The sequence below is a fragment of the Salminus brasiliensis genome, chromosome 21 (assembly GCF_030463535.1).
Source record: "Salminus brasiliensis chromosome 21, fSalBra1.hap2, whole genome shotgun sequence".
NCBI lineage: Eukaryota > Metazoa > Chordata > Actinopteri > Characiformes > Bryconidae > Salminus > Salminus brasiliensis.
The window spans coordinates 12151366-12172996 of NC_132898.1; the positions used below are offsets into that span (position 1 = coordinate 12151366).

Consider the following 21631-nt stretch of genomic DNA (forward strand, 5'->3'; position numbering starts at 1 on the left):
AACAACATCCAGACAGCAGGAGTAAATGCATCTTAAAATAAGCCATCCAAAGAAGGCGTTAAAAGAAAAACTATATAGGCCGTACCACAAGATTCAAAGCATTCACCAGAAATAAAAACAGAACAAAATTTACAAAGATTCTGGAAAAGCCAAAGTGGAAGGAAGGAAGGAAGAAATGCACTGTTCACAAAAGCATGTGAACATATCTGTCAAGCATGGTGGAGGTTGTGACATGGTTTGGCCTGCATAGCTAAAACAAAAGAAGCAGCCTTATACACCAAACCAAAATGTCACCTACCTTATATGTTGTTGGTTGTCTGTGTGCCACCAAAACACCTCACTCTACGAAAACTCTGAAAATGGCCTGTGGTATCTGGCACCAAGACGTTTTAACAGCAGATTTTGAAGTGCTGTATTTTGCAAGTTGTTGTTGCCATGGACCACCTGAGGGATGTTTACATGTATTTTGGCCCACTCTTCCTTGTACCAGCAATCACCAAGCTTAAGTATGTCTAGTTTAACTGACCTCGGCTTGTTGAGTAGCATAATTAAGGAAGCAATGACTTTTTGACACAGGACCTGTAGGTTTGGATGAAATTTTTGTTTCAGCAAATGAAATTATTATTTAAGTAATGTTTTGTTTTTGTTTGAAGCTCTGAAACAATTCATTGAGACCAATATTCAAAAAGAGAAGTTTTTATATTGTCCCCTCATGTATGTAAAAGGTGTTCCAGTTCATCCTGGAAAATACAGGTTTAGTCTTATATTGATTTTCTTAGCACTTCCTACCTGTCACATTACCCTGTGCAAATAATGAAAGCTAAAACTGCAGTTCAGGAGACACGCCTTCATGACTGATCGACTGGACTATTCAGACGTTTAAAGGCTCAGCTCCATCAGATCTTCGGCCTGAGTGGAAATAGCTTATTCTGGATGTTTATACTGCTGTTCCAGTGTGGATGTCCTACAGCAACATGTTAAATAGCAGGAAACTAAAGGACATGTTTCTAGACTGAAGAAAGCTGGACTCCAATCACTGAATCATGTCCATCACTGTATATCTGAAGAGCATATCTAACTTGCCTGGGAAATATGACAGGAAGGTGGAATTGTCTTTTAGGGGTAAGAATGCACATTAAAGAAACATTACACTCATTTAAACCAGAATGTTGAAAAGCTTACTAGAATGTTTCAGTTTTCAGAAAGTATAGAAACCTAGAATATTAATTTGTGTACCTGGTCTGGTGCAACTTTGGTGCCTTATAGTCAAATACTGCAAGTAACTAGAAAATGGCAATTAATATGCCAGGTTGGTTAAAACAATAAAATGAATTATACAGTTGGTTAGAGATACATCTTTCTTTTACAAATACTTTTAACTTTTAATAACATTACCTAAATTTACTGAGAAAGTTTTTTATTACTTGCTCTTTACATATAAAAAAAACATTATAATTAAAGCAACTCATGTTTGTTATCCAGATTTTACCCACAAAACAAAGATTCTTCAGTGTGAAAACATCGCCATCTTTAAGGAGGTAAGATGACCCAGCACTGCTTGTCAGTTTTAGGGCTGTGGCACTTTAAGATTAATGTAGTTTAAGATTAATGCAGGTTTGATGTGTTTGAAAGCCTCTGTGTTACAAATGTAAATTCTGGGGATATTGAATCTGTGATGTTTTCTGCTTTAGCTGCTCGCTGCTTTTTTCAGAAAACTGTCAAAATAGACAGAAAGGATTTACTACTACAAATAATACAAATATATTTGCCGTGTTTAAGAAATGCCATGTTTAAGAAATTGTTTTTTTGTTAATTGTTAATACAGCATTATTTTTTTCTCCCTCATTTTTTTCACAATTAAGTATTCAATAGTATATAGTATAGTATAGTGCCAACTTTAGCAGAGAGTAGACTAGCAGGCTAATTCCTGAATATTCAGCCACAAATATATAAATCTAATACATCTAGCTTTTAATAACCCACCTTTCAACAACCACTATTAGCACTAGACTATTTGCATTTCTTAGTCTAGTGCATTTTCTGATAGAGCTGTTAAAGGAATGAGAGAACCATCTATTGTTCTACCGTGTTGTAGAACCCCCACCATTACTCTAAACTGTTCACAGAGCAGGACTATTTTGATGAGAAAGCATTGTTTACAGGAACAAAAAACAGAAATTATGGACTCTTTGGTGGGCTTTTATGAGGGAAAGTAAAATCGGATCTCATTTGGCCATATTTTAATGACGTGTGCCGTTAAACAGAATCTCAGAAGGTAGATACTAAAAGTGTTAAATATAGATACAAAAGTGTTAAATGGTCATAAAAATCTAGATGTGTTACTGGACACAGTTACGAGTTAAGTTTTAAATGTGCTGTGGACTGATGAAGGTACTTTTGCAGAAAAAAAGGAATTGTATTTCATGAAAAGAAAATTTTGTTAACTTCCAACTGGGAAGCATGCTGGGAAGCAAGGTTGTGCTGTAGTCAAGTCAAGTCAAGTCAAGTGGGTTTATTGTCATTTCAACTACATACAGAGTACACAGTGAAACGAAACAACGTTCCTCCAGGACCATGGTGCAACATAGACAGTGCATACAAGACACAAGTGCAACACAAACAAACCAGTGTAGCCAGTGACATTGGCAATATTGCCCAAGTGAAGGAATGAATGTATTCCTTAAAATACCAGCAAATCCTGGATACATTTGTCAAAATGTTTGTTAAAAGGAAGAACTTGAAAAACATCCAAAACATATTTCAAAAGCTTTTGGTAGGACCCTCACAGTCCCCAGACCTTAACATCCTTGAAAATTTGTGGAGTCAAGTCAAGTCAAGTCAAGTCAAGTGGGTTTATTGTCATTTCAACTACATACAGAGTACACAGTGAAACGAAACAACGTTCCTCCCGGACCATGGTGCGACATAGACAGTGCATACAAAACACAAGTGCAACACAAACAAACAAGTGCGGACAGACAACACAGTACAGACAGAGGATAATAAATAATGACTGTAGTTAAGGACATAACTTAAACAAGCTGTGCATTTAAGAGAATCTAGGATCTCTGACTAGACTCCTTCTGCAGAGTGGGGAGAAAAATCAGCTTTAAGAATAAAAGACCTTTAGCTACTACAAGCATTTGCAAGCTGTGATTTTTACCTGGACGTGGGATGTATTACGGTACTGACACTGAACCTTAACACAGGCTGCATTTATTTTTTATGTTATGAAAGACAGAGTAACTCACATTAGGATTTACTTAATTTAATGAAACAACAATATGTGTTATTTGGTCAAAGTGCCCAAACGTATATATTTATGATTATAAGAATAACTGTTTTTATACCCAATATGCTTAAGATGTTATGACCAATATGACTAGAACGTCTTCTAATACTCCCTCTCCTAAACTGCAGATTAACTTAACAGGCCATCCGCTCTCCTTTGTACTGTATTTTTAATGGTTCTAGTGTTTGGCTTCTGGCAGGGAGGAGATGTGGTTTCTGGGCACAAACCGCTCCCTCCAAGCTTAGTCATTCCTCAGCCATTTTAACTTGCATGCACAGAAACACACTTACAATTACAACATTTGCACTGCTGTCTCCCTCTGGAGTTAACCTTTAACTTGTGTTAACAAATGCAAAAATGTAAAAGGATAAAGCCTGTATGCTTGAAGAGCAGCCAGGTTCTTTTAAGGCAAGATTAGTACAGTGGCCCTACTGTGATCAACACAAATCTGAGCTATAGTGTGAAGTAAAGCCACAGTTCAGTATAATTAAAAAAAAAAACATTTGTTGTTCAGCACAGTGTTGATTGGTTTAATGCTCAGACTACTGGGATTTTGTTAACTGCATTTTGATTGACAGTAATGTGGCAGTAAATTGTGCCACAAATTAGGCTTTCAAAGCAAGATAGTCGTGTGAATTTCCCACGTCAGTGTCTCTCAATGCCAGGCCAAAGCAGGCCAAAGAGGTCTCTTTCAGTTAAAGTTAACAGTTCTTGACCACATTAAGCTGGAAAAAGAACAATACAATAGGCAGATGTTTGGCTTTTGAGACTGGGTGATAGACATTATAACACAATGTTACAGGGAAGGTTACACTGCATACTATACTGCATGCCAGTACCACAGTGGTACACAGTATTAGCCATTATGCAACAATCACCATCATATAACATGTACTGTAGTACAGGATCATGTGGATCAAGATGTATTATTCAATTTTAATATTCAGTTTCCAACAGTATTTAATTTCAGTTCAATTATTTTTTTTTGTACCCCTGCATCATATATACCTGTGTTATAAAGTAATTGCTTGGTCAATCTTCTTTTAATGTCTTGAGTTTAATGTGTACTATAAAACAAATGAATAACTGATGTTATTTCACACATATTTACACTAATTTCTATATCCCCACAATAACAAAAAAATCCCTGGTCACTAGCTGGCAGTAAACATAATTTTGATAGTCATGCCATTTTTGTTATTTTCTATTGTTATTGTCTTCTATTTCTATATCAAATCAAGTTATGTTTTTCATCACATCACATTGCACAGGTGTAAAGGTGAGTAAAAAACGTAGGTGCATCGTCCCCCACAGTAGTAAAAATGAACAGATATTTACAAAATAAAAATACTGAGTATTTACTCATTAACTTGTACCATACATATACAGTGGGGAAAAAAGTATTTAGTCAGTCACCAATTGTGCAAGTTCTCCCGCTTAAAAAGATGAGAGAGGCCTGTAAATGACATCATAGGTAGACATCAACTATGAGAGACAAAATGAATTCTGAAAATCACATTGTCTGATTTTTAAAGAATTTATTTGCAAATAATGGTGGAAAATAAGTATTTGGTCAATAACAAAAGTTCATCTCAATACTTTGTTATATATCCTTTGTTGGCAATGACCGAGGTCAAACGTTTTCTGTAATTCTTCACAAGGTTGGCACACATCGTTGCTGGTATGTTGGTCCATTCCTCCATGCAGATCTCCTCTAGAGCAGTGATGTTTTGGGGCTGTCGGCAGGCAACACAGACTTTCAACTCCCTCCAAAGGTTTTCTATGGGGTTGACATCTGGAGACTGGCTAGGCCACTACAGGACCTTGAAATGCTTCTTATGAAGCCACTCCTTTGTTGCCCTGGCAGTGTGCTTGGGATCATTGTCATGCTGAAAGACCCAGCCACGTTTTATCTTCAGTGCCCTTGCTGATGGAAGGAGGTTTGCACTCAAAATCTCACAATACATGGCCCCATTCATTCTTTCATGTACACGGACCAGTCGCCGTAGTCCCTTTGCAGAGAAACAGCCCCAAAGCATGATGTTGCCACCCCCATGCTTCACAGTTGGTATGGTGTTCTTTGGATGCAACTCAGCATTCACTCTCCTCCAAACACAACTAGTTGTGTTTGTACCAAACAGTTCTACTTTGACCATAAGACATTCTCCCAATACTCTTCCGGAACATCCAAATGCTCTCTAACTTCAGACGCGCCCTGATATGTACTGGCTTAAGCAGGGGAACATGTCTGGCACTGCAAGGTCTGAGTCCCTGGCGGCGTAGTGTGCTACTGACTGTAGTTTTTGTAACATTGGTCCCAGCTTTCCGCAGGTCATTCACTAGGTCCCCCCGTGTGGTTCTGGGATTTTTGCTCACCGTTTTTGTGATCATTTTGACCCCACGGGCTGAGATCTTGCATGGAGCCCCTGATCGAGGGAGATTAGCAGTGGTCTTGTAGGTCTCCCATTTTCTGATTATTGCTCCCACAGTAGATTTCTTCACACCAAGCTGCTTGCCTATTGCAGATTTTGTTTCTGGTGTCCTTGACAGCTCTTTGGTCTTCACCATAGTGGAGTGTGACTGTTTGAGGTTGTGGGCAAGTGTCTTTTATACTGTTAACGAGTTCAAACAGGTGCCATTAATACAGGTAATGAGTGGAGGACAGAGACGCCTCTTAAAGAAGAAGTTACAGGTCTGTGACAGCCAGAAATCTTGTGATCTTGTGATCAGACAATGTGATTTTCAGAATTGTATTTCTCATTTTGTCTCTCATAGTTGAGGTCTACATATGATGTCAATTACAGGCCTCTCTCATTTTTTAAAGTGGGAGAACTTGCACAATTTGTGACTGACTAAATACTTTTTTAGTCACTGGATAGGTGTGAGTGTGTGAATACAAGTGTAGTGTGAGTGTGGGGAGAAGTCTTTGTGGGTGCAGTGTGATTAGTGGTTAGGAATCTACAATGCAGAGAAGCTCCCAGGCAGGTTTGCACTCAGGTTGTTGTATGGAATTAGTTGGTACCCAATGGAAACTGATCTACTCATTTTCAGACAGTCATGTAAGAAACGGTACAAGGTCACACAACTCCTTGTTAGTGTGTATCAAACATGTAGCCCCCCAAAAAAGTCACAGTTGGCTACTCTTGGTCCTTCCAATGAATCAGTTTGTCTGTTGCTAACACTGTGTGAATGTGTCCAGAACTTTCGATGGCCACACTATGGGAAGATCCTGAAGGATGAGGTGTTGTCCATCAGTGTGTACAACTGCAGCAAGATGTTCAGTAACAGGTTAGTGTTTGTGTGACTAGCATGCTCTCTTTTGGCTAGTGCATCAGCTTGGATGCTTGCTTGATATCTGGCAAGTTTCAGTGATTATGACTATTAAACAGCTTTCTCTTTGTGTTAATATGCTGCTAGGAAAACTGGAATAGATTTTGAAATATTATTGCACCTTTAACCTGTTGAATGCTCTAATGTACTTTTTAGGCACACAATATTTTTTGCTACATTGATGAAATGTTGAACTGGGAAAACACTGTATCGTATTGAAGCAAACAGTGAATTTAACTATGATATGTGGTGAAACTGATAATGAATTATATATTATATAACTATAAACTATACTATACATCAATACAAACTATACTATACTTAAATACATATTTTTAGTTTTTTTTTTTACCTCTTAACTCAACTGCAGTTCAATTAAAGTTCTTTTTGAATGCTGACCACAGGAACACATATAATTAATGTCTTACAGTTTATGACAAAATCATTTGATATTTTTGATATCAGGATTTTAAGTTATGCTTTTGTATGGAAATGTGGATATGTTATTTTCAGCTTTTTTAGTGGGTGCAATTTGTGTCGGTGTTTGTGGTTGCACAGGCTCTTGGGGAAGTTGGTGGTCAGTCTGCAGCATGTGGTTACAGCAGGAAGGCTGGTTTTAAGAGAGCCGCTCACAGACAGCAATTACAGCTTGACTGATGTGAGTTACTAAAGCTATTAACCTTCCTAACCAACACTGAGCTTTCATTAATCATCACAGCTAGAATCATACATCACACAGACAGGAAACATCAATAAATTAGTAAATGTGTTTTTTTTATTATTATTTTTGATGTATTATTATTTTTTTATTGAGATGTCATATTTTGGACACTCCAGCTGCCATGTACATTGTGTGAACATTTAATTATGAATGGATTACTGCACAACTTTTACAGATTACTATTACTATTACTATTACTACTAAGACAATACTATAGGTTTCTCATTGGGTCAAGCTATTATGCATTATTACAGAAGTGCAAATGTTTGCAGACATCTACTCACCCAGTGTGTCAACTGAAATCAAGGGTATTAATAGGATGTTTTCTCCCTTTTGCTTTAGTAACAACCTCTACTCTTTTGGGAAGGCTTCACACTAGATGATGAAACTTGATACAGTGCTGTAAAAAGGTTATTACCCACGGCCTAAAATTCTGAATTAAAAACAGCACCCCCTGTGTGAGAAACTGATATATTTTCTAAACTTTATTTTAGTAGCTGGTTACACCGCTATTACCAGATGCTTTCTGTAGCTGTTAATTAGTGTTTTGCAACACCATGACCCACTTCCTGCCTTTCATAGGGTTTATGTCAGGCCTTTGAATGGGCCTTTCAAGAGGTTATATTTCTAATTATATTTCTTTTTAACCATTGTGAGGTGGAGTTGGTTGTGTACTTTGGAGCATTATCTTGTTAAATGACCCAATGGCGCTTGAGCTTTAGTTCATGTACATGATCTGACATTCTCTTGAATTCTCTGATATAGAGTTCAATTAATAGGTCCCTGAATGGTAGCAAGACTTCCAGGTCCTTTGCAGCATAGCATCACATTTTCACCACAACACTTCACACTTGCTGTTCACTCTTGGGAAGATTGACTATTCTTCTAGATTTTAGAAATATTTTTTTTCTAAAATTGTGTGTGCTGATTCATGCCTGTGTTTAGATATATGTGGAGCTGGATGTGAGGTATCATCCTCTGCAAGGGGCAGCTGGGGAATGGAGCAGTGAAGATTTCACCAAGGTGGAGGACAGCGATGAGTGAGTTACAAACCAAAGGCATTCATCCATCTATTAATTTATGCATTCTTTTATGTCTTTATAAAAGATGTCTGTACAACAATGCACTCAGTTCTGGTGCCATTAAAAGCTATATACATCTGTTCTTTCTTTAATATTCACAGATCAGGTCTGGTCATTAGGAACACAGGCTTTCTTGAGCCTGGGTATGTACATCTGCTCTCACATGAACAGAGTTTGTATCTTCATTGAAAATCAAATTCGTTTTTAATTTTAAGAAGTGTGCAGTTGTCTTGAAATTTGGTGTCTAATTTTTGTTTTCTGTTGCTCATGCTCAGTCTTCATCTGATTTCCACTGAATTGCCTTAGCAGTAGAATCTACCCTTAAATCTCCATGATCGTGTGACCTTCGATTTTCAGAAACCTGAGGCCGCAGCAGTTAGATCGAGATGCCAGGATGCTCGGACGCAGTCTGATGAAGATAGACAATGAAGATGGAGATGAAGATGATGATGATGACTATGATGATGATTATGATTTTTCAGACCTGGAAAGTGCAAGCATGACATTTACCCCTATCTTGAGGTGAGTTGTCTATAGATGTCAAGTGTATTTAAAAGACGTAACATTCATGCTAAATTTCTACTCTTCTTAGATTTCAAACTGTAGTAATAACTTTAGAGGAAAGACATACAGTGGGGAAAAATAGTATTTAGTCAGTCACCAATTGTGCAAGTTCTCCCACTTAAAAAGATGAGAGAGGTGTGTAATTGACATCATAGGTAGACCTCAACTGTGAGAGACAAAATTAAAAAAATAAATGTTATAAATTTATTTGCAAATAATGGTGGAAAATAAGTATTTGGTCAATAACAAAAGTTCATCTCAATACTTTGTTATATATCCTTTGTTGGCAATGACAGAGGTCAACGTTTTCTGTAAGTCTTCACAAGGTTGGCACACACCATTGCTGGTATGTTGGCCCATTCCTCCATGTAGATCTCCTCTAGAGCAGTGATGTTTTGGGGCTGTCGGCGGGCAACACAGACTTTCAACTCCCTCCAAAGGTTTTCTATGGGGTTGAGATCTAGAGACTGGCTAGGCCACTCCAGGACCTTGAAATGCTTCTTATGAAGCCACTCCTTTGTTGCCCTGGCAGTGTGCTTGGGATCACTGTCATGCTGAAAGACCCAGCCACGTTTCATCTTCAATGCCCTTGCTGATGGAAGGAGGTTTGCACTCAAAATCTCACAATACATGGCCCCATTCATTCTTTCATGTACACGGACCAGTCGTCCTAGTCCAGCCCCAAAGCATGATGTTGCCACCCCCATGCTTCACAGTTGGTATGGTGTTCTTTGGATGCAACTCAGCATTCACTCTCCTCCAAACACAACAAGTTTCTACTTTGGTTTCATCTGACCATAAGACATTCTCCCAATACTCTTCCGGAACATCCAAATGCTCTCTAGCAAACTTCAGACGCGCCCGGATATGTACTGGCTTAAGCAGGGGAACACGTCTGGCACTGCAAGATCTGAGTCCCTGGCGGCGTAGTGTGTTACTGACGGTAGCCTTTGTAACGTTGGTCCCAGCTTTCTGCAGGTCAATCACTAGGTCCCCCCATGTGGTTGTGGGAATGTTAACCGTTCTTGTGATCATTTTGACCCCACGGGCTGAGATCTTGCGTGGAGCCCCTGATCAATGGAAGTTTAGCAGTGGTCTTGTAGGTCTCCCATTTTCTGATTATTGCTCCCACAGTAGATTTCTTCACACCAAGCTGTTTGCCTATTGCAGATTCAGTCTTCCCAGCCTGGTGCAGGTCTACAATTTTGTTTCTGGTGTCCTTCGACAGCTCTTTGGTCTTCACCACAGTGGAGTTTGGAGTGTGACTGTTTGAGGTTGTGGGCAGGTGTCTTTTATACTGTTAACGAGTTCAAACAGATGCCATTAATACAGGTAATGAGTGGAGGACAGAGACGCCTCTTAAAGAAGAAGTTACAGGTCTGTGACAGCCATTTGCAAATAAATTCTTTAAAAATCAGACATGTGCGATCAGACAATGTGATTTTCAGATTTTTTTTTGTCACTTTGTCTCTTATAGTTGAGGTCTACCTATGATGTCAATTACAGGCCTCTCTCATCTTTTTAAGTGGGAGAACTTGCACAATTGGTGACTGACTAAATACTTTTTTTCCCCACTGTATTTTTCAAGGAAGTTTGTTCAATCAGAATTTTCCACATTGGACAATTAGACAAAAGCAAACTGAATAGCAAGCCAATCTAAGACTTCTGCTGCTTAGGCCTTCTAGAGTCTACATGCTTTTTTTCTACATTTGGGTGGAAAAGTTGAGTGATTATGGGCAGTTATAGTGCAAGAAGCAACATTAATCATCACTGGAAGCAAACTTCTTTTTCATGTTTGGGGTCCCCAACCCATTTAAGTGAAATGGCTTTTTTCATCAGACAGATTTTACGAGTACTCATATTGAAAAAGTGACTTACTCAAATTTTGATTTGCAATGGGTGCAACCCATTTTGTGAATACAAGCTGTGGTATAGATTTCAGTCAGCTGTTAGAAGTGAAAAAGGAGATGACAGCTCTGTGTCTCTTTACTGATGACATTTCAAATAAAACATTTTTATAAAGAATTTCTATATATAAATAATTGTATATGTAACTATATAAAGATTTTTTATAAAGAAATAAAGAATTTCAATGTGAGGGGTGCTAGCAGTAATTATTATAGAGGTGGGGTACCTTAGTCATAGCATTTTCATATTGTTGTACCCATAATATGAGTAGAAACAAGAATCATTTAATAACATTTAATCATTTTTAATAACTTTTCTCAATTTGGCAGTACTCTTCATACCTGTTATTTTTCAGCATTTCTTCAGCATCAACAGTCCAGAAAACTAAGGCTAATTGGTTTAGTATTTTAAGTTAAAAACTAACCCTTCATTTTTTTCTGTGATGAACAAAACATGACTTCAGAAACTGACTTGGATACAAATAAAGTATTATTATAAAGTTGTATTCCCAGTATTTCATTTCATTTTCATGAATATGTGTTGCTCATGGTGCCACTTTTTTGTCATATTAGATTAGAGATAATCACATAATCTCATAGTAATATCCTGTATTTATCTCCATGTTAAGTCGCTGTCGAGCTTTATCGAAGCATGAGCTTGCTGCAGCCCCCAAGGTGAAGAGTTTCCAGGTGAGTTATAGAATGTATTGCAGAACTGGGTTTTCAGAGGTGGTTAGAGTGGTGATCTGTACTCATTTAAAAGTACTATTGCAGTTTTTTCAAACAACAATCAGTCAGGCCCTAAAGAACTACAACACCAAACAGAAGCTGAAATTAAAGCTAAAAGGAAAACTAATAGCTAAAAAAAAGTGATCACCTTACACACTGTGTGATGTCCTCAGGTGAATGTAAATGTGATTGAGGCTCAGAATCTGGTTGGTGTGAACATTAACCCGGCTGTGTACATCACCGTGGGACATGAGAAGAAGCACACAGCCACTCAGAAGTCCACCAACTGTCCATTCTACAATGAGGTATAAGCAGTGCATGAAAAAACCTTCAAGGACATAGAGGATGCAAACAACAGTTTATTTTTTCTCACTGGAAAATTACTGGAGATTATTATTAGAATGCTGGCGGTTTTTTTTTTTTATAGAATAAAAATTTAATTTAAGTATAAAGTAATTTAAATATAAGTACATTTAATAATTTACTTATAATAATTCATTTTGTATTTATTATAACATTTAATAGTATTATTGCACAATATTTAATAATAATAATAATAATAATAATAATAATAATATACATATGTATATATACATGTATGCTTATAAGGAGTGTTTTTCCTCCATAGTCAATAGATTGAGCAATGGAGCAATGGACAGGAGCAATGGACAGCCCTCATTGTGGGCTTGCCTATTTAATTTCATGCAGTACAATCAGTACCTGAGCACATTGAATTAGGAGGAACAAATAACTCTCAATACATCCAATGCAATGTGGAGAATATGGAGCAAATGTGGATGGAATGAAGTGTAAATAATAGAAGTAGTTGGGCCTTGCCCTTTCAGGACAGGACCCTACAGTTGTTTTGTACAAAATGATTGACTAACATTACGTCTTCTTTTGTCTTTCAGAACTTCATGTTTGAGTTCCAGGAAACACAAGATGTACTTTTTGATAAAGTTATTGAGATCTCTGTAAGTCCGTCTTGCAAATTAATTTGGGAACAGATGCATTGGAACTGGCTTGTCTCAGAAAATATGTTTGCAAGCTGACAAGATGTCAGGATGTATGTTTGAAATTTCAGGTGGTTCACAAAAAAGTTTTGGCGTTTTTGATGACCCGCATCGGCAGCTTCAAGATAGACATCAGCACAGTTTACCAGCAGCCAGGTACCATGACTGTCTGAACAGATTCAAAGCAAATAACACATTTAATTATGTTAATGCTGATAAAGTGCATTGACCTTAAAAAAAGTCTTCAAAAGAACTGAGAGGCACTTATCTGTGTGTCGATCTTGTCCCATTTTAACTAAAATGTATCACATTTGTGGGAAGATGATAATGGGGTGCCGCTGCTTTAATGATGGTAATTAACTCATCACTGCTTTGTGCTTTGGGCTAATTACTGGGCTCCATAGAGGCAGCACTTTAACAGTAATTACTAGAGCCATTGAGCAAGTTCTTATCTTCTCTCTGCAGACCATCGTTTTTATCAGAAATGGGCTCCGCTCACAGACCCTAAGGACACTCGCTCTGGGGTAAAGGGCTATGTGAAGTGCACGCTGAGTGTGATGATGAAGGGTGACCCTATGGGCATCGCCAGTCTGCCTCCAGTCACCAGCCAGAACGAGGACATTGAGAGGTGAGAAGGCAGATTGGGACATGATTGCTTTTTTCCCCTCTGGGAGTTTTTACAACCTAATTACTACAGAATCTTCATTCTGGGTAAACATGATGTTTACTGATGCTTTGCTGCAGTGCTACAATTTCTTTTTAAGCTTTTTCATTGTTGTTTATCAAAATATTTATTCAGCAAGTAAAAATGTTGTTTTCTTGCTGTTGGTGACAACAGAAATACCAAACATATGGCAGATAATTACTTATTATTCATAATTTAATAGATACATGGACATACACAAGTGTGCAAATACCAAAAACACCAATGAGCCAACAATTTAAGAACAGATGAAGTGAATTAAATCATTATAATTTGCTTATCTGAGCAACTTTCACAAGTGCCGAATCATAAATGCCAACAAATGGGAAGACAAGTAGTCAGAAGTAGTGAGTACTTAACGACAGCAGTCTGATGAAAGACAAAACAAGAATCTGTAACAGGGTGATTCGATGCACAAGAGTGACAAAGGCTATTTCCTTGGGTCCTATCTGTCTGAATGGCTGTTGTACAAATCACAGAAATCTGTGAAAAGTCTGTGAAATTACTGCTGAAAAGTCACAGGGCCCATGCTAAGCCCAGTCCAACATCAAAACTGTTCACAGTGGTAACACCAGTGTTATAACTGGTCCTTGAAGCAATAGAAGAACTCAAGTTCTAGTTGTTGACTTGGCCTCCAAATTTTTGAGATCTTAATCCGATTAGGAATCTGTAGGATGCATCTTACATAACTTTAGAGGAACCTTCAGAGGTCTTGTATGCCTTAGCATTCAGTGGACATATTAAGCATATCAGGTCATTGGTCGTAATATTTTGTCTGATCAGTGAGTATATGTGCATGAACAGTAAGTATACTATACAATACATATACACATTTCTATGTACTTCTTAGCTGTGTATATTGTAAAATGTAACTCTGTGGCTACCCTGCTGACAAATTTAGCTCAAGACCAGCTTTTGCTGGTTACTGTTTTTTGATGGTCAAAGGGGTTGAAAAGCTGGTCATTCTGGCGAAAACATATCCTATGCTATTAAGCAAGCTCTTGACCAGCATAGCGTATGTTTTCATTTGAGTTTAAGGGTTAATCAGTTTGGTCAAGGTGGTTGTACTGGTTGTACTGGTTTGTGGCAGTTTTTTTTAAGTGTTACTTTAATCCTAAAAAGCCATTCTGAATGGGTCAGGCAAAATCCACTATGCCACTGTAAAGCAATTTTAAGCATTCTTTGTTTTTGCTGTTTTTAAAAGTGCCCTTAAACAAGACACTGACACTATATCATATTGAACCCAATCATGCATTCTTTGAATTGTTACTGATCCTGCATATATAGCATGAAACAAATGTGTGATAAACATAGCATCTATAGAGTGATGTATGCAGTAAAGGGCTTTGGGCTGTAAATGTTTATTTTTCTCCAAATAGAAACTTGTTGCTCCCTAAGCGGATGCCAGTGGAGCGGCCGTGGGCCAAATTCCTGCTGAAGATCTACCGGGCGGAAGACCTGCCCAGCATGAATGCTGGATTTCTGGGCAGCTTCTCCAAAATGATGGGAGAGAAGAAGGTTTTCATTGACCCTTATGTGCAGATCACGTTTGCTGGCCAGCAGGTGTGTTTGCTGGCCAAGTCACTGACTTTTATTATTTACACACAGTAGTGGTTTACATTCACAAAGTGTACTATGCCCACTACAGCACAAACACAGGATTAAAGTGATTTGAAAAACACTATTTCTTACTCCAAATGTAGTTAGTCAGGCAAGACATGTTTGGCATCTGAAGTTTGCGTCTTTAGTTTCACACTGCAGCTATGAGGATAACAAGATTGTACTCAGTTATAATTTCACAGATAGCATACCTACATCATCATACAATTGCTGATATGGTTTCTGACACTGTATGACATATTGTTATCTTTACAAATTGACATAATATACTCTGGTGGTAATGTAAACCTTTCTGGATGGCAGGTACTGCAGTGTTAATTTTTATAGAAAACACTATGTCAGAAACTGTGATAGATACAGGTGTAATAATACACTTCCACTCTTCTGGAAAGGCTTTGTACAAGATTTTGAAGTTCTCTGCCCATTTATCCACAAGAGCATTTGTAAGGTCGTACGCTGATGCTGGATGAGAGGGCCTGGCTTGCAGTCTCCGTTCTAATTCATCCCAAAGGTTGAGGTCAGGGATCTCCTAACCATGCCTTTATGGTCTTTTCTTTGTGCACTGGAGCACAGGGCCTTCCCCAAACTGTTTTCACAAAGTTGAAAGCATGCAATATCCACAATGTCTATGTATGCTGAAGCTGAAAAACTAAAGGGCCTAGACCAGCCCATGAAAAACGGGATGGAATCCCCTGCCAAGAAGCTCCCAGTGCACAGAGTTTTAAAGCTGTAGTTGTTGAGTCAGCAGAGTATTGGTGACTTTCATGCGCTATGTACCTCAGCACTCGGCATCCTCGCTATGTATGGTTTGCCACTTTGTGGCTGGGTTGCTGTGGTTCCTAATCATATACAAATTGATTGTGGAATATCTGAGAGGGAATAAATTTGTAGTAGGGAAGAAACTGACTTGGTAGCATCCTGTTACGGTACCACGCTCAAATTCAGTGAGCTCTTTAGAACCACCCATTCTTTCATAAATGTATGTAAAGACAGACTGCATGGCTAGGTGCTTCTTTTATAAACATGTGGCAATGGGACTGGTTGGCACACCTGGATTTAGTGATTAAGAGGTGTGTCCCAATACCTTAAAGTGGCCAGAAAGTGTGAGTAAGTCTATTTGAGAAGGCTTAAATTGGTTTAAGGCAAGAATGTAAAGATTTAGGCATACAGTTTGCACAGTGCTTTTTGGTGGGGTATAATTACTTGTTAGTTGCATTAGCATTAGCATGTCATGGGTGATTATCACTGATACATTAAGAAAAAGGAGAAGATTGTGTTTTTTCAGAACCTTCAAAGTGGAGTGCAGTGACTCATCAGGCCAGTGTGACGTTTATTTTTGCCTGTGTGTGTTACCTGCGGTTTGACCATAAAGGAGTGCTGTGTTTACACAGTTTGATTTCCCAGAAACTGACAGCTTTTCCTACTGGCTTCTTCTCTGAACATAAGGCTCAAACCAGGATAATGGTTTTCATCTTTTCATTCACACACAAGCACATATACACACAGGGGTCACTGACAGATCACTATCTCACCATAACTGACACATAAACAAATACACACACACACACACAAAATAGCAGCAGGGTGTTTGCTAAATGGTTTGTGGTGCATGTGTTTGTTAAATGGGTTGTGGTGCCCATATTTGATCTTCTGTCTACGTCTTTCCTTATGAGCACATAGCAAACACGGACAAAACATTAACTAATGTACTTCTTATCTAACACCAAGTCAAGGAACCAACCCTCCACCCAGTGTTTTTCGGACGCAGAGAAGAAAAACTTTGAACTATGCAGTCTGATTCACAATTTGATCTTAACATACAAAAGCTGTGACTGTTTTGTCTCACTGAAGGTCATTGTTTTTAGGGAGAAACGTCAGTGGAAAGCAACACCAATGCTCCCGAGTGGAACGAGCAGATCTCCTTCATAGAGCAGTTTCCTCCTCTCGCTCGGCGGATTAAAGTTCAAATCCTTGATGACTCCAACATGGGTGATGTGGCTGTGGCCACACACTTTTTGGACCTCCAGCAAATCTCTAACCCCAACAGAAATGGTATTGTTTAAAAAGGACTGCTGCAAAGGATGCTACATTATAAATGTGTAGATACAGATGACATCTTTGTATTTGCATCTGTAGCTGTATTTAAACTTTTAAAATTAATGTCTCAAAGCTACCCATTTTTTATTCAGAATTTAAAGCATTGAGGGTAAAATTGTAAGCTCACGGTGTAGAATGCAAAGTGAGAGGTTCTAGAGTTCCCCAATACAGAGCAGCAAAGCTGTAGCAATAAACTCTTTTGCCGTTAAAATGACTTATAGGGATGAAGCTCTATTGAACACTTTTAAAATGAGGTAAACAATGAAGCTCTATTGAATGCTTTTAAGATGAGTTGGAGTGATGAATATCCACTGAACACATGTAAAATGAGTTGGAGTGATGGAGCTCCATTGAATGCATTGGAATGATGAAGCCCAACTGACCCCCTTTATGATTAGGTGGATTTGCCTTGAACTAGCTTGAATTAAGTCCCCAGACTAACCTCATTTTACTGTTTTAGGGTTTAATCCTACGTTTGGACCATCCTGGGTAAACCTGTATGGCTCGCCTCAGAACTCCACTCTAAGGGACATCCACCAGGATCTGAATGAAGGCCTGAGTGATGGAATATTCTACAGAGGCCGTGTGCTGTTGGCTTTGACTGTGGAGATTTATTCCTCACCGACTGCTGCTGTGGTGGAGAACAAATCCATTGTTAACATCAAAAGTCCACTCAGCAAACTGACCTTCAAACGCAAGAGCAAGAAATCCAAAGAAAATAAGGGGAAGGACAACAATGGTAAAAAAGGCCTTAACCCTCCTTAGTCTCTAAGAGTGGTTTCTCAGACTGGTATTTAGCCTAGTCCTGGATTACACAGCATGCTGAAAGAAGATTCTTCACTGAAAGGACAAGGTTGTCCAGGACTAGGCTTTATCCCTGTCTGGGAAACTCTAGTTTCTTTTGCTTTAGTTTTTATACTAAACTTATAAATAATGAAAAATCTAATATAAAAATCAGTCTTAAAAATTTTGCTCAAAGGGTTCTTTGGAGTGATGCTGTAGAGAGAACAATTTTTTGTTCCTTAGAGAACCTTTTCTTTTTTTTCAGTGGATTCCATATAATATGCAGTATGAGATCACATAAAAAATCACTGTTCTTATAAATCTTTAATAGTAACTGAAAACAGGACTAAATTATTCAAACGTATTCAAGTTCATTTAGTATCTGTGAAGCTGTGAAGATACCCTCACTGGATAATTACATGCCATACTGTAATATAGAGTAGGGTCCTTGTCACTCTGTTGCTCCTTTACATGTACATGTTGCAGGTAGGTGACATCACCTTTCTCTCAAAGAGTTTCTAAAACAGACATTTAGTGTTGTGATGAATGATTGGGTGTGAGGAGTCAGGACTGTTTGAGTTCCAGCCACATTATTAAACAGTGTCATTTATTAATGTGTGAGTGTGTGTTCACTACCAGATGGGTTAAATGCGGAGGACACATTTCGCTGTACAGTGTACACTGTACAGTGACAAATACGTGCACCTTTACCTTTACCTTTACCTTTAATATTATATAAACAGTTGCATGAACAGTTTGGCCACCTCTGAACAAGATGTATTTTGTTATTTTGATTAGTTAAAAAAAAATAGTAGTAAAAACAGTAGTTTTAAAAATATTAAGTTAAAGATAAGATAACAGATTAGTCAGGAAAGGTGTTTGTGAATAATTAATTTTTATTATTATTAATAATTATTATTATTCATAATTAATTATTCGGATTATGAATTGCTCTATTACCAAATAGCAATAAGCACCACAAAAATCTGTACCTTATTTAAAATGAAATAAAAAAGCATGAAATTTTAGCTTTTAGTTCGAAAGGGTTTTGTATTAGTACTGTGTTTGAATTAATTACTTATTTTGACACAGTCTGTCCAGAGCCATAATATTGATCAGTAGTAAAACTGTATTCTGAATTTCTATGGTTGAACTTTGGCAATTAATCCTCTTAATGATTTTTTTCTTCTGTTTTATTTTGAAACTGTAAATGATGAAAATAGAAACAAGCTAATAAGCTTAATTTCCCTTAAGACTTTTGAAAATCAGGTCATCTTTTATTTATTCCATGATGGGGCTTTTAAATATGTGTTGCTATATCACTGGCTTAATGCATGTGTCTCAGGTGCTAAAGGTCAGAGTGGTCCAGCGGAGGAAACTGAAGCATCTGAGGTTCCTGAAGCTGTGACTGTGGAGGTGGAGGAGATTCATCCTCTTCCTGAGGTCAGAAACATGTTATGAAAAAGATATGGCGAAAATGTTTAAAGCTGTAGAAAAATACAAACATTTCTATAGTCATACATTCACATGAAGTCTGCATTAATGTGCTAATATACTAAACTTATTGTGCTATTCATGCAATAATCTATCACTGTTATGGTTGAATGACAGCTGAACATACTAAACATATGTAAGAAATAGTAAAAATGCATCATATGTCTTACATGTATCAAATGTCCATTTTTAAGGTCCAGCTGCTGTATGTAATATTAAATTATTGAAAAGTGATTGAGCATGAGCTTGATGCTACATTAAATTGGAAATCCCATAGGTACACCAACAGAAATGGGCATTTTTGTAGCAGGTACCTACAAATCTGTTCTATGATGTGATACTTTGGTCATGTTTTACAGAATTTTGCAGGGGAGAGGGAGGAATTCCTGCTGTTTGCTTCATTCTTTGAAGTAACTATGATAGATCCATCCATTGGCTCCAGATACGTCACCTTTGAGCTGTCTATAGGTGTGACTAAAATTTGCAATGTTCAAAATATTTCAGCCAGTTTATATACCACATTTGAGTTTGTCGCTTTCATGATTAATAACTACTAGTACCTATTTTTTGTCTGATGTTTGTATGAACTAAATATACACACTTTAATAGTGTGTCGTTTGCTCTAACTACATACTGTTACAATTCCAGGCAACTATGGTAAAACGGCCGATGTGGTGGTCAAGTCAAAAAAGAGTGGCAGTCGAGAGGACCTTACAGAGGACAGGCAGGCGCTGCTAGAGTCTGATGATGAGCTGGAGAAAGAGGAACCTGTCCAGGGACCTCTGGACAAATCTATTACAGCACCTAGGCGAGCTCAGCCCACAGAATATGATGGGTAAGTGCACCCAATGGTGTTTCTCAGAACAGGATGGTTTAAGCCTAAAGGGATTCCAATGAGAAAATTTCTTACCTCCTATTAACTCAAGTAAAAAATCTAGTGAATTTAATTAAATAATGACTCAAACAAAAAAGTATGCATAAAAATCCACAGAACAGTAGTGGAACTTGGAGTGGAGCATATCCAGTATCTGTGTAAATTTGTGTGTATATATATTTTTTTTTTTTTAGTTGTGTTATTTATTGTATGTTTAAGCACCTTAAGGATTGCTGCTCAATTTCGTTGTACATTGTGCAATGACAATATAAGTATTGTATCGTATCATATCGTATCGTATCTCTTAGCTTAGGAACTGAGATCTGTTAGATAACTCACTTTTAAGTGTTACTGTTCTTTTTCCATGCACTCTTTGGTTTAAAGTAAAAAATAAGTCTCAAACTAAGAGAAAAACTTAGTTTTACAGCAGAGTGCATACTGTCATGAAACAGATCAGTACTATTAGTCCATGCACAGCAATGCAACATTTAATGCTTATGAAATACACAGTAATTAAAAGTGTGTAAAATTCCATTACTCCATGCCAGATGTTAATGTGTTTATTTTGCTTTATAAGTGTAAATGTTGAGGCTCTCTATTCGTTGAACCTCACCGACTGGTGAAAGCTAATTATAATACCTCTCACAGGAGGAAAGGTTAACTCTTACTGTTAATGACAGTTGCATTCTGTGCACAATTAATATTTATCATGATGGCAATCGCCTACACAGAATAATTCTATTCCACGACTTTTTTTCTATGTGGATTTTACTTTGGTGAATATCTTATTGTTAATTTCATGCATAAAACTTCGTATCTCCAAAATTCCATTTCAGCATTTCTATTAGTCCATTCATTGTGAAATTCTCACACAATACAATGAAAAACTGCCAGATTCACATTATATGACAAAATGCAAAAAGATGGAGATACAAGGTTTTGTTCAGACAGCAACATTGTAGTACGTTTCAGCCACAGTATGTGGCTTTTCAATATGAAAAGTATCTTAGCATGATGGTAAATGATGTAATTATTTTAATAGCATTACAACACATACTCTTCTACTCCTGCAGATCCTTCAGCTGTATTTCTCTTCTACGTGAGAAACCCTGCATCTATGTATGGAACTACTTTGAGGATCACACCTTCCGTTACCAAAACTGCAACTGGCTTTCCAAGATGGCTGACAGATTGGCAAGTTCACTATGGCCTGACCATATAACAATAATAATAATAATAATAATAATAATAATAGTTATTATGATTACTTTTCATATATAAAATGCTTCCCAAAATAAAATATTACTAGGACATTAAATTGAACTGAATCATATGAAGCTCAAAGGCTTTAAATAAGTTTACATGTAACAAAAAGAGACACTTTTTTGTAAAGACAAAAAAAAATAATAATAAAGAGAGTGA

The 21631-nt window shown here is 37.5% G+C and overlaps 1 protein-coding gene across 1 annotated transcript in view; it reads left to right on the top strand.

Annotated features, from left to right (window-relative positions):
- Nucleotides 1-871: 871 nt before the first annotated feature.
- The window catches only part of fer1l4 (fer-1 like family member 4), a 50128-nt gene continuing 29368 nt past the window's right edge, over nucleotides 872-21631 (top strand). Inside the window, exons 1-19 of the mRNA XM_072666461.1 lie at nucleotides 872-1122; nucleotides 1483-1538; nucleotides 6492-6580; nucleotides 7181-7280; nucleotides 8289-8383; nucleotides 8527-8568; nucleotides 8783-8947; nucleotides 11526-11586; nucleotides 11799-11930; nucleotides 12537-12599; nucleotides 12710-12794; nucleotides 13104-13266; nucleotides 14721-14904; nucleotides 16827-17013; nucleotides 17519-17797; nucleotides 19187-19284; nucleotides 19695-19803; nucleotides 19984-20170; nucleotides 21283-21403. Coding sequence (XP_072522562.1) covers nucleotides 1044-1122; nucleotides 1483-1538; nucleotides 6492-6580; nucleotides 7181-7280; nucleotides 8289-8383; nucleotides 8527-8568; nucleotides 8783-8947; nucleotides 11526-11586; nucleotides 11799-11930; nucleotides 12537-12599; nucleotides 12710-12794; nucleotides 13104-13266; nucleotides 14721-14904; nucleotides 16827-17013; nucleotides 17519-17797; nucleotides 19187-19284; nucleotides 19695-19803; nucleotides 19984-20170; nucleotides 21283-21403 — 2295 coding nt within the window. The 5' untranslated portion in view covers nucleotides 872-1043. The remainder of the gene's footprint in view (nucleotides 1123-1482; nucleotides 1539-6491; nucleotides 6581-7180; nucleotides 7281-8288; nucleotides 8384-8526; nucleotides 8569-8782; nucleotides 8948-11525; nucleotides 11587-11798; nucleotides 11931-12536; nucleotides 12600-12709; nucleotides 12795-13103; nucleotides 13267-14720; nucleotides 14905-16826; nucleotides 17014-17518; nucleotides 17798-19186; nucleotides 19285-19694; nucleotides 19804-19983; nucleotides 20171-21282; nucleotides 21404-21631) is intronic.